This window comes from Chrysemys picta, chromosome 1, assembly GCF_011386835.1.
Source record: "Chrysemys picta bellii isolate R12L10 chromosome 1, ASM1138683v2, whole genome shotgun sequence".
NCBI lineage: Eukaryota > Metazoa > Chordata > Testudines > Emydidae > Chrysemys > Chrysemys picta.
In genome coordinates this window covers 346,317,037-346,330,751 of record NC_088791.1, presented here as the reverse complement: position 1 = coordinate 346,330,751, position 13,715 = coordinate 346,317,037, and the positions used below count along the sequence as shown (strand labels likewise).

The following is a 13,715-nucleotide window of genomic DNA, read 5'->3' as shown; positions in this document are numbered from 1 at the left end:
TATTCACATTAAAGTTCATATGCCATCATGCTGCCCATTCACCTGGCTTGGTTAGTTCCCTCAGAGGACTTCTCTGGACTTGACTATCACCTACATAATCTGGCGCCATCTGTAAATGTTGCCAATTGCTGCTCAGCCCCTTTCTAGATTGTTAATAACTATAAAATATTTACTGTACTATTTGTTATAAAATGTGTAGCCCCAGTTGCTGTGCTTTTCTCCCTTCACAGGCACCTTGAGCATTGCTGAGCCTGATCGACGCATCAACCACCTCATGGCATCTTTCAACTTCACCCCATCTGACCCTTCAGCATTTACCCTAATGGGCATCCCTGGCCTGGAAGATGTGCATATGTGGATTTCCATCCCTTTCTCTACATTCTACATTATCGGCCTTTTGGGAAATTTCATGGTTCTGTTTGTTGTAGGCAAAGAGCAGACCCTGCACAAGCCGATGTACCTGCTGCTCTGCATGCTGGCGCTCACAGATATCGGCATATCTACCTCTGTCGTGCCGAAGGCACTGTGTATATTTTGGTTCAATTTGAAAGGAATTACTATGCATGGCTGCCTCACCCAGACATTCTTCCTTCATGCAGTTTCTGTTATGCACTCAGCCGTCCTCGTGACAATGGCCTTCGATCGCTATGTTGCCATATGTAACCCTCTGAGATACACCACCATCCTCAGCAACGCACGAATAGCTAAGCTAGGGCTAGTGGGTTTGATAAGAGCTGTTCTCTTCATTCTGCCCATGCCCCTGCTCCTGAGCAGGCAGCCATTCTGTGCCAATCGCATTATCCTCCATACGTACTGCGAGCACATGGCTGTGGCGAAGGTGTCGTGTGGGGATATCACAGTCAACAGGACATACGGCTTGGTGATGGCATTTGTTGTCATCGGGTTAGATCTGATGCTTGTTGCCCTGTCCTATGGTCTGATCATCAGGGCCGTCCTCAGAATCTCCTCCAAGAAGGCTCACCCGAAAGCCCTCAACACCTGCACAACCCACATATGTGTGATGCTGACATCTTGTATTCTTTTCCTCTTCTCCACTCTGACACACCGGTTTGGTCAGGGCATCGCTCCCCATGTTCACATCATCTTGGCCGACCTCTTCTTCCTCATCCCTCCCATGCTCAACCCTATCATTTATGGGGTCAAAACCAAAGAGCTTCGTGAGAAAGTGGGCAAATACACCTGCAAATGTGATCACCGGGGGCCACTGACTTTAAACCTATGTGACAAAATGGGGAAAGGATGCCGCCTCATTAATCAAGTGTGCTCTTTCCCAGTTTGTCTGAGCTGAGAATTGTGGAAGTTCACAGTCTGAGAAGTTCCTTACATCTAATGGCTTATCACTTCATCACCAAACAGTGCTTTCTCCTGTAGAGGGCTTTCCCTTCACCCATCCCCTGGTTCTTGTCACGCAGACAGAAAGCAGAAGCCCAGAAGTCCAAAGTGCAGGCAATGTGATGTTTATTGGGGTTAGTTCCAAGCAAGCATATCCATAGCTCTACACGCTGGTAGAGTCCATTACCCAGAGTTTTGTTCATAGCTCTGATGCCACAGAACCTTTACCCCGTGTCCCCCTTCCCAGCTCTGACACCGCAGAGCCTTGCCTGTGTCCCCATTCCCATTTTTCCACCTCCTCCTCCTTTGCAGGCCCAAATATACCTGCCGTGCACACCCCTAATCCCATCCCTTACAACTTATGGTCATGTTCTGTTTTGGAGGGTCATGAATTTGGGGTCTTCATCCAACTCCTTTTGTACCCCCTTGGAGGGGTAAGGAGGGAGGTTGAGTTCTGGCCAAGGCCAGTCTTTTCTTTGGCTTTTAGTGTTTTTTATGCCTCCCCCTCTCAATCTCCCTTGCCCTTCCTGACGGGTTGTTTGACCTTTGCTTGAGAAAGGAGCCAGGCAGCCTTTCAGTGTATGTTCAGATATTACACTCCCACCATACCCTGTAACATTTTTAGTTCTATCTCTTATCTCTTCCCATTATACTAACAAACCCATCTGGCCAGTGTAAGATATAAGAGTATCAAAGCGTCAAACCCAAAGTTCTATCTCTGGCTGACAAGCAAGCCTATATAGCAATATCTCCGATGCTGAGTTCCCTCTCTCTGACCCTGACCTCTTTCATTGTCACCCATCAGCCCCCAGCCCCACACATCCTGTCACCTCAGCCTTTTCGTAACTCCTAGACTACCAGAAAGTACTGGAGCTTTCTGATGCAAAGTGGCTTTCCATTAGTCCCTGTGAAAACAGGGTTCTTGATCAGTTTGATGAACAGAAGCTACTCTTTCAGATAGCCAAAGAGAAAAGAAAGAAACTCCACAATAGAAAGGAGCATCAACTCTGGCAAATGAAGTGTAAAAATAGAATTAGGAAGGTGAATTTTTTTTGAAGAACTAGCTTAAGACTCAAAAAGTAACAGCAATTTTGTTAAGTACATCAGAAAAAGGAAGACTACTAAACAACTACTGAAGCCACATGGGTGATCGAGATGATAAAAGAAGAACTGGAGTACTTGTGGCACCTTAGAGACTAACAAATTTATTAGAGCATAAGCTTTCGTGGACTACAGCCCACTTCTTCGGATGCATATGCATATTTCGTGGGCTGTAGTCCACGAAAGCTTATGCTCTAATAAATTTGTTAGTCTCTAAGGTGCCACAAGTACTCCTGTTCTTCTTTTTGCGGATACAGACTAACACGGCTGCTACTCTGAAACGAGATGATAAAGGAGCACTCAAGGATGATAAGGCCATTGTGGCAAGACTAAATTAATTCTTTGCATCAGTCTTCACAACTGAGTATGTGAATTAGCTGTTATTACTCAAGATAGACATCTTGGAATCATTGTGAATAGTTCTCTGAAAACAACCACTCAGTATGCAGTAGCAGTCGAAAAACCTAACAGAATGCTGGGAATCATCAGGAAAAGGATAAATAATAAGAGAGAAAATATCATATTGCCTCTATGTAAATCCATAGTATGCTCACATCTTGAATACTGAAGCAGATCTGATCACCCCATCTCAAAAAAAAAATATTGGAATTGGGAAGAGTTATAGAAAAGGGCAGGAAAAAAATATTAGAAGTATGGAACAGCTTCCCTATGATGACAGATTAATAAGACTGGGACTTTTCAGCTTAGAAAAGAGATGACTAAGGGGAGATATGATAGAGGTCTATAAAATCATGACTGGTGTGGAGAAGGTAAATAAGGAAGTGTTAATTACTCTTTATCATAATACAAAAACTAGGGGTGGCCCAATGCAATTAATAGGCAGCAGGTTTAAAATGAACAAAATGAAGTATTTCTTCACACAACACACAGTCTTGCCAGAGGATGTTGTGAAGGCCAAGACTTTAAAAGGTTTGAAAAAGAACTAGGTAAATTCATGGAGGATAGGTCCATCGGTGGCTATTAGACAGGATGGGCAGGGGTGCAAAACCATGCTCTGAAGTGTCCCTAGCCTCTGTTTGCCAGAAACTAGGAAGGGGCAAAAGGGGATAGATCACTGGATGATTCCCTGTTCTGTTCATTCCCTCTGAAGCACCTCGTATTGGCCACTGTCAGAGGACAGGATACTGGGCTAGAGGGACCATTGATCCAACCCAGGATGGCCATTCTAATGTTCTTATAAAAAGCAAAAATGTTAAGGGTTCCTTTGTCAGAGGTTTTCCTTACCTCTCTGGAGTCACGACATGATGGGAAGGTATTTCACAAGCCTGATCCTGTGGTGAATATTTAGCTAATGCATATCACTGTATGGTTGCTAGGATATAATACATAAGTGTGTATCTGCTTGTAATTGTATTTTGGATGTAATCAACATCATGTTCCATTTAGACTAATAAAGGAATTCTTGTGTGGAAACTTAGTTGTGCTAAACCTTAATAAACTTATTAGGGAACTTCTTTCCAATATCTGGTCTTTCTGGTCATATTGTGGAGGGACTGGAACCACTTTGGTGAAGTCCAGACCTTGATGTTACACATAAAGAAACACCACAGGCATGGTTTGGTGACAAAGGCACCCAGCCAGGTTTATTGCCATCTACGCATAGTTCTAGCACCCTGGCTATGAGCTAAATGAACAAATGAGGTTATGATATTCCTCTCCCGGGTGCTAATACCCCCCAAAATCCTTATTGATCAAGGACCTAACTTCACTTTACAAATAATGAAAGAACTCTGTGATCTACTGAGGGTAACAACATTAAGAACAGATGGGCTGGTAGACCAATTTCAGAAAAATTTGATGGTGATATTAAAGAAGTTTTTCGCTTTGGATCCCAAACACAGGGACCAGCTCTTCCTCCACTTCCATTTTGCTATCAAGAAGGTGCCTCAAGGCTCCAAGTTTTCTCCATTTGAACTGCTGTCTGGGAAGCAGTCTTGAGGCTTTTCAGACCTGCTCGGAGAAATATGAAAGAGCAAAGACCCCAGGCAATGAACATAGTACAATACATTCTTCAATTAAGAAATCGCTTCAAGACACTGTGGGCATTTTCTAGAAGAATTTTGCTAAATGCACAACAGGTACAGAGAAGGCTAAATCAGGGGGTGCAGCTGCAAGTGTTCAGACTGGGTGATTGAGCGTTATTGTTACTACCAAGTTTACTGTTAAAATTACTGGTTCAATGGCAGGGACCATTTGAGGTAGTGGGGCATGTGGGCCCCATTGGCTATGAGGTCCGGTAAGCAGAGAAGAAAAAGGAGACTCACATAAGAACATAAGAATGGTCTCATTGGGTGAGACCAATTGTCCATTTACTCCAGTATCCTGTCTTCTGACAGGGACCAATGCCTCGTGCTTCAGAGGGAAAGAACAGAACAGGGCTATTATTGAGGGATCCATCTCCTGTCGGTTAGTCACATCATCTTGCAGTCAGAGGCTAGGGACACCCAGAACATGAGGTTACATCTCTGAACATCTTGGCTAACAGCCATTGATGAACCTATCCTCCATGAAATTATCTAGTTCTTTTTTGGACCAGTTATATTTTTGGCCTTAGAATCATAGAATATTAGGGTTGGAAGAGACCTCAGAAGCTCAAAGCAGGACCAACACCAACTAAATTATCCCAACCAGGGCTTTCTCAAGCTGGACCTTAAAAACCTCTAAGGATGGAGATCCCACCACCTCCCTAAATAACCCATTCCAGTGCTTCACCACCCTTCTAGTGGAATAGTTTTTCCTAATATCCAACCTAGACCTCCCCCACTGCAACTTGAGACCATTGCTTCTTGTTCTATCATCTGCTACCACTGAGAACAGCCGAGCTCCATCCTCTTTAGAACCCCCCCTTCAGGTAGTTGAAGTCTGCTATCAAATCTCCTCTTTCTCTTGTTTTCTTCACACCAAATAAGCCCAGTTCCCTCAGCCTCTCCTCATAAGTCACGTGCCCCAGCCCCCTAATCATTTTCATTGCCACTGGACTCTCTCCAATTTGTCCACATCCTTTCTGTAGTGGGGGCCCCAAAACTGGACGCAATACTCGATATGTGGGCTCACCAGTGCAACATGCCCTGGCAATGAGTTCCACAGGTTGACTGTGTGATGTGTGTAGTACTTCCTTTTCTTTCTTTTAACCTGCTGCCTATTCATTTCCCCTGGTTCTTTTGTCATGTGAAGGAGTAAACAAAGCTTCCGTATTCACTTTCTACACACCAGTCACAATTTTATAGATCTCTATAATATCCCCTCTTAGTTGTCTCTTTTCTAAGCTGAAAAGTCCCAATCTTTTTAATCTCTCCTCACATGGAAGCTGTTCCATACCCATAATTATTTTTGTTGCCCTTCTCTGCACCCTTTCCATTTCTAATAGATCTTTGTTTGAGATGAGGTGACCAGAACTGCATGCAGTATTCATGGTGTGGTATTTATATAGTGGCATTATTATATTTTCTGTCTTCTTATCAGTCGCTTTCCTAATGGTTCCTAACATTCTGTTAACTTTTTTGACTGTGGCATATTGAGCAGATGTTTTCAGAGAACTCTCTGTGATGACCACAAGATCTCTTTCTTGAGTGGTAACAACTAATTTAGATCTCATCATTTTGTATGTATAGTTGATATTCTGTTTTCTAATATGCTTTACTGCTATCATTTGAATCTTTTAAAAGCCTAGGAGGGGATCCTCCTCATGACCTCATTGTGACACTTTGCCTCATATTCTTCATAGTGTATCATTATGATATAATTATGACATAATTATCATACATTTTGAACAAGATATGTCTTGTCAAGTGTCATAGGAAAGGTTATGATTCGCTGAAAAGGACTATCCTATTTGTGTGCATGTACCATTTTTGTATGTGAAGTTATGAATATAGACTATGTATCTGTATTGCAAATGTAGTTATACCTGGATGACACCCACTAGGCAAAATGCTTCCTTTCTAGACAACGGGTTGTGAAGGACCTATTCAGGGTAATCGGCAATTAGGGGAAACAATAGGCCTTAGGAGAAGCTTATCCCCCACCTGGCGACCCGTCCTAAGAACGCTACAGACAGCCTATGGATAATCACTTCTATGACTCAGCAGGACATGCAAAGGAATGTGACCAGACCACATGATACTGAACGCCATTTTGCTTACCTGTAGTGGACTGGGAACTGGTTTTGGAACAACGGATTCCCACTATATGTTAATTCTATATAAGGTGGGGTGAGACATCATCTAGTGGCCTCCCTCCCCACACAAGAGAACTCCTGGAAACATCTGCAAGCATGGGGGAGAGATGGTAGCCCGAACAAAAGATCCAGATGTAGCAGTTATTTGATTCCTTTACAGCTATGTTCTCACCTCAGCAGGGCACACCTACCTAAAATACCACCATACTGAAATGGCCCCAGGGCAACAGATCACGGAAACTCTGTGGCTTATCCCTTGTAAAATATGGGATACCATGTGAGATGAACTCCATGTGATTTTGGCCCTGGGAGTGGTGAAGGAATCACATAGTGAGTGGAGAAGTCCCCATGGTACTAGTTCTGACAAACGATAGCGCAACCTGTTTCTGCATCGATTTCTGAGAGACCAAAACGGTATTGAACTTTGATGCTCTACTCTCTGATGTAGAGAGTAGATGAACTACTAGAACATTTGGGAGTTGCCAGATATATATCCACTTCAGACCTCACAAAGGGATACTGGTAAATACTGTTGATGGCAGTATCTTGGGAGAGAAATCCTTTTCCATGCCCTTTGACCTGTATTAATTTAGGGTCACATCATTTGGCCTCCACAGGGTAGCAGTGACTTCTCAGAGGCTAATTGACTAAATATTACTACTGCATGGGTGGTGTGCAGCGCTATGCTGCTACAATCAACGGAAAATGTTTTTTGGTTCCATATCTTATGGCAGCATTCCCACACATAGTGCAGATAGCAGTATATTACATAAAGAAAAGAAGGCCATCATCAATTGCTAGGCTGTGTAGTAGGAAGAGGGCCTGAAACATAATACCTTGTAGCAGAGGCCTGGTATGAGGCCTGAGACCTGGGTTAAAGTAATCAAAACTTTGCAGCTCTAAAATAAAGTTATGTTGTGAGCAAGGGGCAGGCCCGGCTTATTGAATCTTTCAGGAACAGGGCTGATATTGCAGAAACATACATTCCTAAGTAGTGATAGGCACAAGAATATGTATGCAAACACATTCTAGAAAGGTGGTACCAGAACACCTCGCTGCCAAACCAATTCCCCAAAGATATCGGGAAGACACTGACCTATCGTAAGGATAAGGTCAGGATAACAGCATAATGGATAGAGATGTTTGATTAAACTAACATGTACATGGTAATGGACAGCCCCTGGATACGTCAATGGGTGGTACCTCAATACATCAGAGGGTGGCGCCCTGATACATCAGAAGTAATATGTCATTTATTTGCATCTGTGTATAAAGATGAATCTCAGTGGCGATGTCTTTCTCTGAATGAGGGAAGAATATACAGTCCTGCCATTCTCTGAGCCGGTCCATTGTTTTGGCATACATGTGTTAGTGTACCTGTAATCACTGATCTGGGGCACTAGCGCTATGCCTCATTGCCAATAAACCTGACTAAGTTCCTTCACTGAAAACTAAGTCTGTGGATTTATTGGGCAGTTCAATTGGAGCCTGCTGTATGGGCTATCTGGCCAAAGTCAGTACAGCAGGCAGAAAGAACAAATGCACACAGCCAAACATCTATCAACAGGCTGAACAGTTTGGAAGACTCAGTTTGTTCTGACAATCTGAGCCTCTGGGATCAGAGAATCATTTCTTCACTCACAGGGGAGGCTCTCAAGCTGAAGTTCTCTAGAGTCTATTTTCTGCTCCTCCTGCTGCTCATGGAGCTGAGGGAATTGTCCAGGATTTCTGGCCAACCTGAGAGTCCTCAGGGACTTTTCAGGGTAATCATAAAGGTTGCTGTCCAGCACAGTGAGTGTCAGACACATGAGATTCATACACTGATTCTCAGAGCCCTGCTTTCCTGTCACCTTAAGGAGATTTCCTCACTGCTGAGCGGGATTTCAGTGAGTTGCCTCTTTCTGTATTAAAGTTAGTACTGAGGGTTCAGGAAAGGTTCCAGGGTTCGTGTCAAGAACCATCTGGGCAGGAATTCAGCAGCAGAGCGACTTGAACTGTTCAGTATTGTCAGAATTTACCTGGTAAAATTGGAATTACAAATGTTAAAATAGTTAAAAATTCTCAGCGATGAAGAGTCTGCCAAGACCCTTGGAAAATTGTTCCAGTGGTGAATTACTCTCACCATTTAAAAATGTACACTCTATTTCCAGTCAGAATTTCTTTAAGTTCAACTTCTAGCCATTGGATCCTGTTACCCCTCCCTATGTTAGGCTGAAAAGCCTATTATTTAATACTAGTTCCCTGTGTAGGTACTAACAGGCTGTTATCAAGTCACGCCTTAACCACCTTTATTAATAAATAAATTAATTAATGGAGATATCCTATCTCCTAGAACTGGAAGGGACCTTGAAAGGTCATCAGGTCCAGCCCCCTGCCTTCACTAGCAGGACCAAGTACTGATTTTGGCCCCAGATCCCTAAGTGGCCCCCTCAAGGATTGAACTCTCAACCCTGGGCTTAGCAGGCCAATGCTCAAACCACTGAGCTATCCCTCCCCCCTAAATTATTAAATTTAGCAGATTAAGATCTTTGAGTCTATCACCTAGATGGAGCTAATAAAAGGTGGGCGCATAACTGGTTGGAAAATCGTTCCCAGAGAGTAGTTATCAGTGGTTCACTGTCACGCTGGGAGGGCATAACGAGTGGGGTCCCACAGGGATCGGTTCTGGGTCCGGTTCTCTTCAATATCTTCATCAATGATTTAGATAATGACATAGAGAGTACACTTATAAAGTTTGCGGATGATACCAAGCTGGGAGGGGTTGCAAGTGCTTTGGAAGATAGGATTAAAATTCAAAATGATCTGGACAAACTGGAGAAAAGGTCTGACGTAAATAGGATGAAATTCAATGAGGACAAATGCAAAGTACTCCATTTAGGAAGGAACAATCAATTGCACACATACAAAATGGGAAATGACTGCCTAGGAAGGAGTACCGTGGAAAGGGATCTGGGGATAATAGTGGACCACAAGATAAATATGAGTCAACAGTGTAACGCTGTTGCAAAAAAAGCAAACGTCATTCTGGGATGTATTCAGTAGCATTGCTAGGGGGGAGCTGGGGAACGGCCACTCCCCACTGAGCACATTCCTCAAAAGTGGCGCCTTTTTAATTTTTACACTCACCCCAGCAGTCCAGGTCTTCGGTGGCAATTCGGCGGCGTGTCCTTCAGCCACTCTGGGTCTTTGGTGGCAATTCGGCGGCGGGTCCTTCAGCCGCTCCAGGTCTTGGGCGGCAAGACTTGGGTTTTTCTTTTCTTTTTTCTTCACTGGTTTGGCGCCTTTTTTTATGTGTTCGCGCCCCCTGCTGGTAGAACCTGGCTACGCCACTGGATGTGTTATCAGGAGTATTGTAAGCAAGGCATGAGAAGTAATTTTTCTGCTCTACTCTGCACTGGTTAGGCCTCAACTGGAGTATTGTGTTCAGTTCTGGGTGCCACATTTCAGGAAAGATGTGGACAAAATGGAGAAAGTCCAGAAAAGAGCAACAAATTGACCTATGAGGGAAGATTGAAAAAAACTCAGTATGTTTAGTCTGGAGAAGAGAAGACTGAGGGGGCACATGATAACAGTTTTCAAGTTCATAAAAGGTTGTTACAAGGAGGAGGGAGAAAAATTGTTCTTCTTAACCTCTGAGGATAGGACAAGCAGCAATGGGCTTAAATTGCAGCAAGGGTGGTTTAGGTTGGACATTAGGAAAAACTTCCTAACTGTCAGAGTGGTTAAACACTGGAATGAATTGCCTAGGTAGGTGGTGGAATCTCCATCATTGGGGATTTTTAAGAGCAGGTTAGACAAACACCTTTCAGGGGTGGTCTAGATAATACTTCATCCTGCCTTGAGTGCAAGGGACTGGACTAGATGACCTCTCGAAGTCCCTTCCAGTTCTATGATTCTATGATTCTGTGATCACTATAAGGCAGGATTTCTAATCTTTTACTAATTCTTGTGACTCTTCTCTGAACCCTCTTCAGTGTATCAACATTCACCTTTAATCATGGACACCAGAAATGGACAGAAGATTCCAGTAGCAGTTGCACTAGTGCCAACTACAATGGTAAAATAACTTCTCTACCTCTCCTTCAGATCCCCTGGTTATGCTCCCAGTATCACATTGTCTCTTTTGGCCACATGGGAGCTCATGTTTAGATAATTATCCCTTCACACCCCCACATTTGTTCACAGTCATTGTGCTTCCCACAGTATTCCCCCATCATGTAAGCATTACCTTTATTCTTAGTCCCTATAGGTAGATATCTACATAGCTATGTTAGAATATATATTGTTTACTTCGACCCAGTTTACCAACCAATCCAGATTGCTCTGAATCAGTGACCTGTCCTCTTCCTTATTTACGATCACCCAATTTTTGTGTCATCTTCAAACTTCATCGATATTCAGGCATGAGAAGGGTAAGTGGCTGAGTTGCTGACACATGTCTCTGCTTACACTTGTCAGTTAAAACCTGTAACTTATGTCTCAGACAAAGCTGAGTGCCTGCAAGAAAGTATCTCACCAAAAGAAACAAGGGAAGTAACAGAGGTGCAGGCCTGTATCCCTAAATACCAAGACCCTGGTGCTCTTTGTGCCCATTCTGTTGAGCACAAAGTCATAGCCCAGCATGACAATGTCTGTTTCCATGGGGGAAACCTGGCTCCTTTTGAACATGGGAATTGCATCATGGATCAGATCTCTGGTCTATCGAGTCCAGTGTCCTCTCTCTGAGAGTAACATACCCAGATGTTGCAGAAAAAGGTGTAAGAATCCCAGCAGTGGGTGGATGAGGGGGATTATTTGACCATGATGAGGTCATCCTAATGCCTAACAGCTAGAGATTGGCTTGTGCCTTGAAACATGTGGGTGTATAGGCTTTCCAAAATATTTAGTTAACTGTAACTGTTGTAACTGGATAGTCTCACTATCCATATAAATGTCCAAACACTTCCTGATTCTTACTTAACTCATGGCTTGAACTACCTCTTGTGGCAACAAGTTCCTCAGTCTAATTAGGCATTGAGTGAAGAAAGCATTCTTTTTTATTAGTTTTCAATTTGCCACATTTATGTTTAATTGAATGTCCTCTTGATCATGTGTTATGAGACGGGGAGAACACATTCTCAAACTAATTTCTACGAGTCAGTATTTTGTAGACTTTTCTCCTGTCCCCTCTTATTCATCTCCTTTGTAAGGAAACAATCCCAGTTGTTTGAATCTCTCTCTGTATGAGAGTTTCCCCAGGTGCTTGATCTTTCCCGTTGCCCTGAACCCCTCTAGCTCTGTAATATCCTGTGTGAGAAGGGTGCTCAGTACTGCACAGAGGAGTTCAGAGGAGGGTGAAACATTGAATGACTGATCTCATGGCATTGTATTTTCTGTATGATTTCCCATCCCACTCCTCCTGGATCCCAATGATTTGGTTAATTTCTGTCCGTGATTGCACTGTGAGCAGGATTTCCCAGAACTTTGTACCATGACACCCAGATCCCTGTCCTGAGTTCATACAGTGAAATTAGAACCTTGCTAGGTGTTTGTTGAGTACAAGTTTTTCTGACCAGTGGGCATACACGTTTCAGTTATTGACATCCAAGTTCATCTGCCATCATGCTACCCATTCACCTGGCTTGGTTAGCTCCTTCTGAGGACTTCTCTGGATTTGAGTATGACCTAAATAAGGTGGTGCCATCTGTAAATGTTGCCACCTCACTTCTCACCCCCCTTTCTAGATTGTTAATAACTATAAAATATTTACAGTACTATTTGTTATAAAGTGTGTAACCCCCCTCATTCTGCTTCTATCCATTCACAGGCACCTTGAGAGTTTATGAGCCTGATCGATGCATTATCCAAGTCATGGCAGTTTTCAACCTCACACCTTCTGATCCTTCATCATTTATCCTAATGGGCATCCCTGGCCTGGAAGCTGCCCACATCTGGATTTCAATCCCTTTCTCTACGTCCTACATTATCAGCCTGTTGGGAAATTTCACGGTTCTGTTTGTTGTGGGCAAAGAGCAGACCCTGCACAAGCCGATGTATCTGCTGCTCTGCATGCTGGCGCTCACAGACATCAGCACGTCAACCTCAGTTGTGCTGAAGGCACTGTGTATATTTTGGTTCAATCTGGAAATTATTACTTTGGGTGGATGTCTCACCCAGATGTTCTTCTTTCATGCGGGTACTGTGATGCACTCAGCCATCCTCGTCACAATGGCCTTTGATCGCTATGTTGCCATATGTAACCCTCTGAGATATGCCACCATCCTCACCAATGCACGAATAGCTAAGCTAGGGCTAGTGGGTTTGATAAGAGCTGTTCTCTTAGCTCTGCCCCTGCCCCTGCTTCTGAGTAGGCATCCATTCTGTGCCAACCGCATTATCCCCCACACGTACTGCGACCACATGGCTGTGGCAAAGATGTCATATGGGGACATCACAGTCAACAGGATGTATGGCTTGGTGATACCATTTGTAGTCAATGGGTCAGACCTGACACTCATTGCCCTGTCCTATGGCCTGATCATCAGGGCTGTTCTCAGAATCTCCTCCAAGAAAGCACATCAGAAAGCCCTCCACACCTGCACAGCCCACATCTGTGTGATGCTGATTTCTTATCCTCCCTTCTTCTTCTCCACTCTGACATACCGGTTCGGTCAGGGCATCGCTCCCCACATTCACATCATTTTGGCTAACCTCTATTTCCTCCTCCCCACCATGCTCAACCCTATTATTTATGGGGCCAAAACCAAAGAGCTTCGTGAGAAAATGGGCAAATACACCTGCAGAATGTGTTCGCTCGGGGGCCACTGACTTTAACCTGCGTGACTGAAGGGGGAAAGGAAACTTCCTTATCATACAAGGGCACTCTTTCCCAATTTGGCTGAGCTCATCATTGTGCAAGTTGAGAGTCTGAGAAGCACCTCACACCTCACATCTTATCACTCTGTCACCAAGTACTGCTCTCTCCATTTCTGAGTTCCCTCTTTCTCACCATCACCTGATCTTTTTCAGTGTCATCCATCCACCTCCACACACCCGATCCCTTGGCCTTTCAGTGACTTCCAGA

At 43.8% G+C, this 13,715-nt stretch overlaps 1 protein-coding gene and 1 pseudogene across 1 annotated transcript; both read left to right on the top strand.

Annotated features, from left to right (window-relative positions):
* Positions 1-238: 238 nt before the first annotated feature.
* LOC135981429 (olfactory receptor 52P1-like) lies at positions 239-1,245 on the top strand (annotated as a pseudogene).
* Positions 1,246-12,466: 11,221 nt separating this feature from the next.
* LOC135984116 (olfactory receptor 52P1-like) lies at positions 12,467-13,459 on the top strand. Its single transcript, XM_065598534.1, has one exon. The coding sequence runs from the start codon at positions 12,503-12,505 to the stop codon at positions 13,457-13,459; it is 957 nt and encodes a 318-aa protein (XP_065454606.1). The 5' UTR covers positions 12,467-12,502.
* The last annotated feature ends 256 nt before the right edge of the window (positions 13,460-13,715 follow it).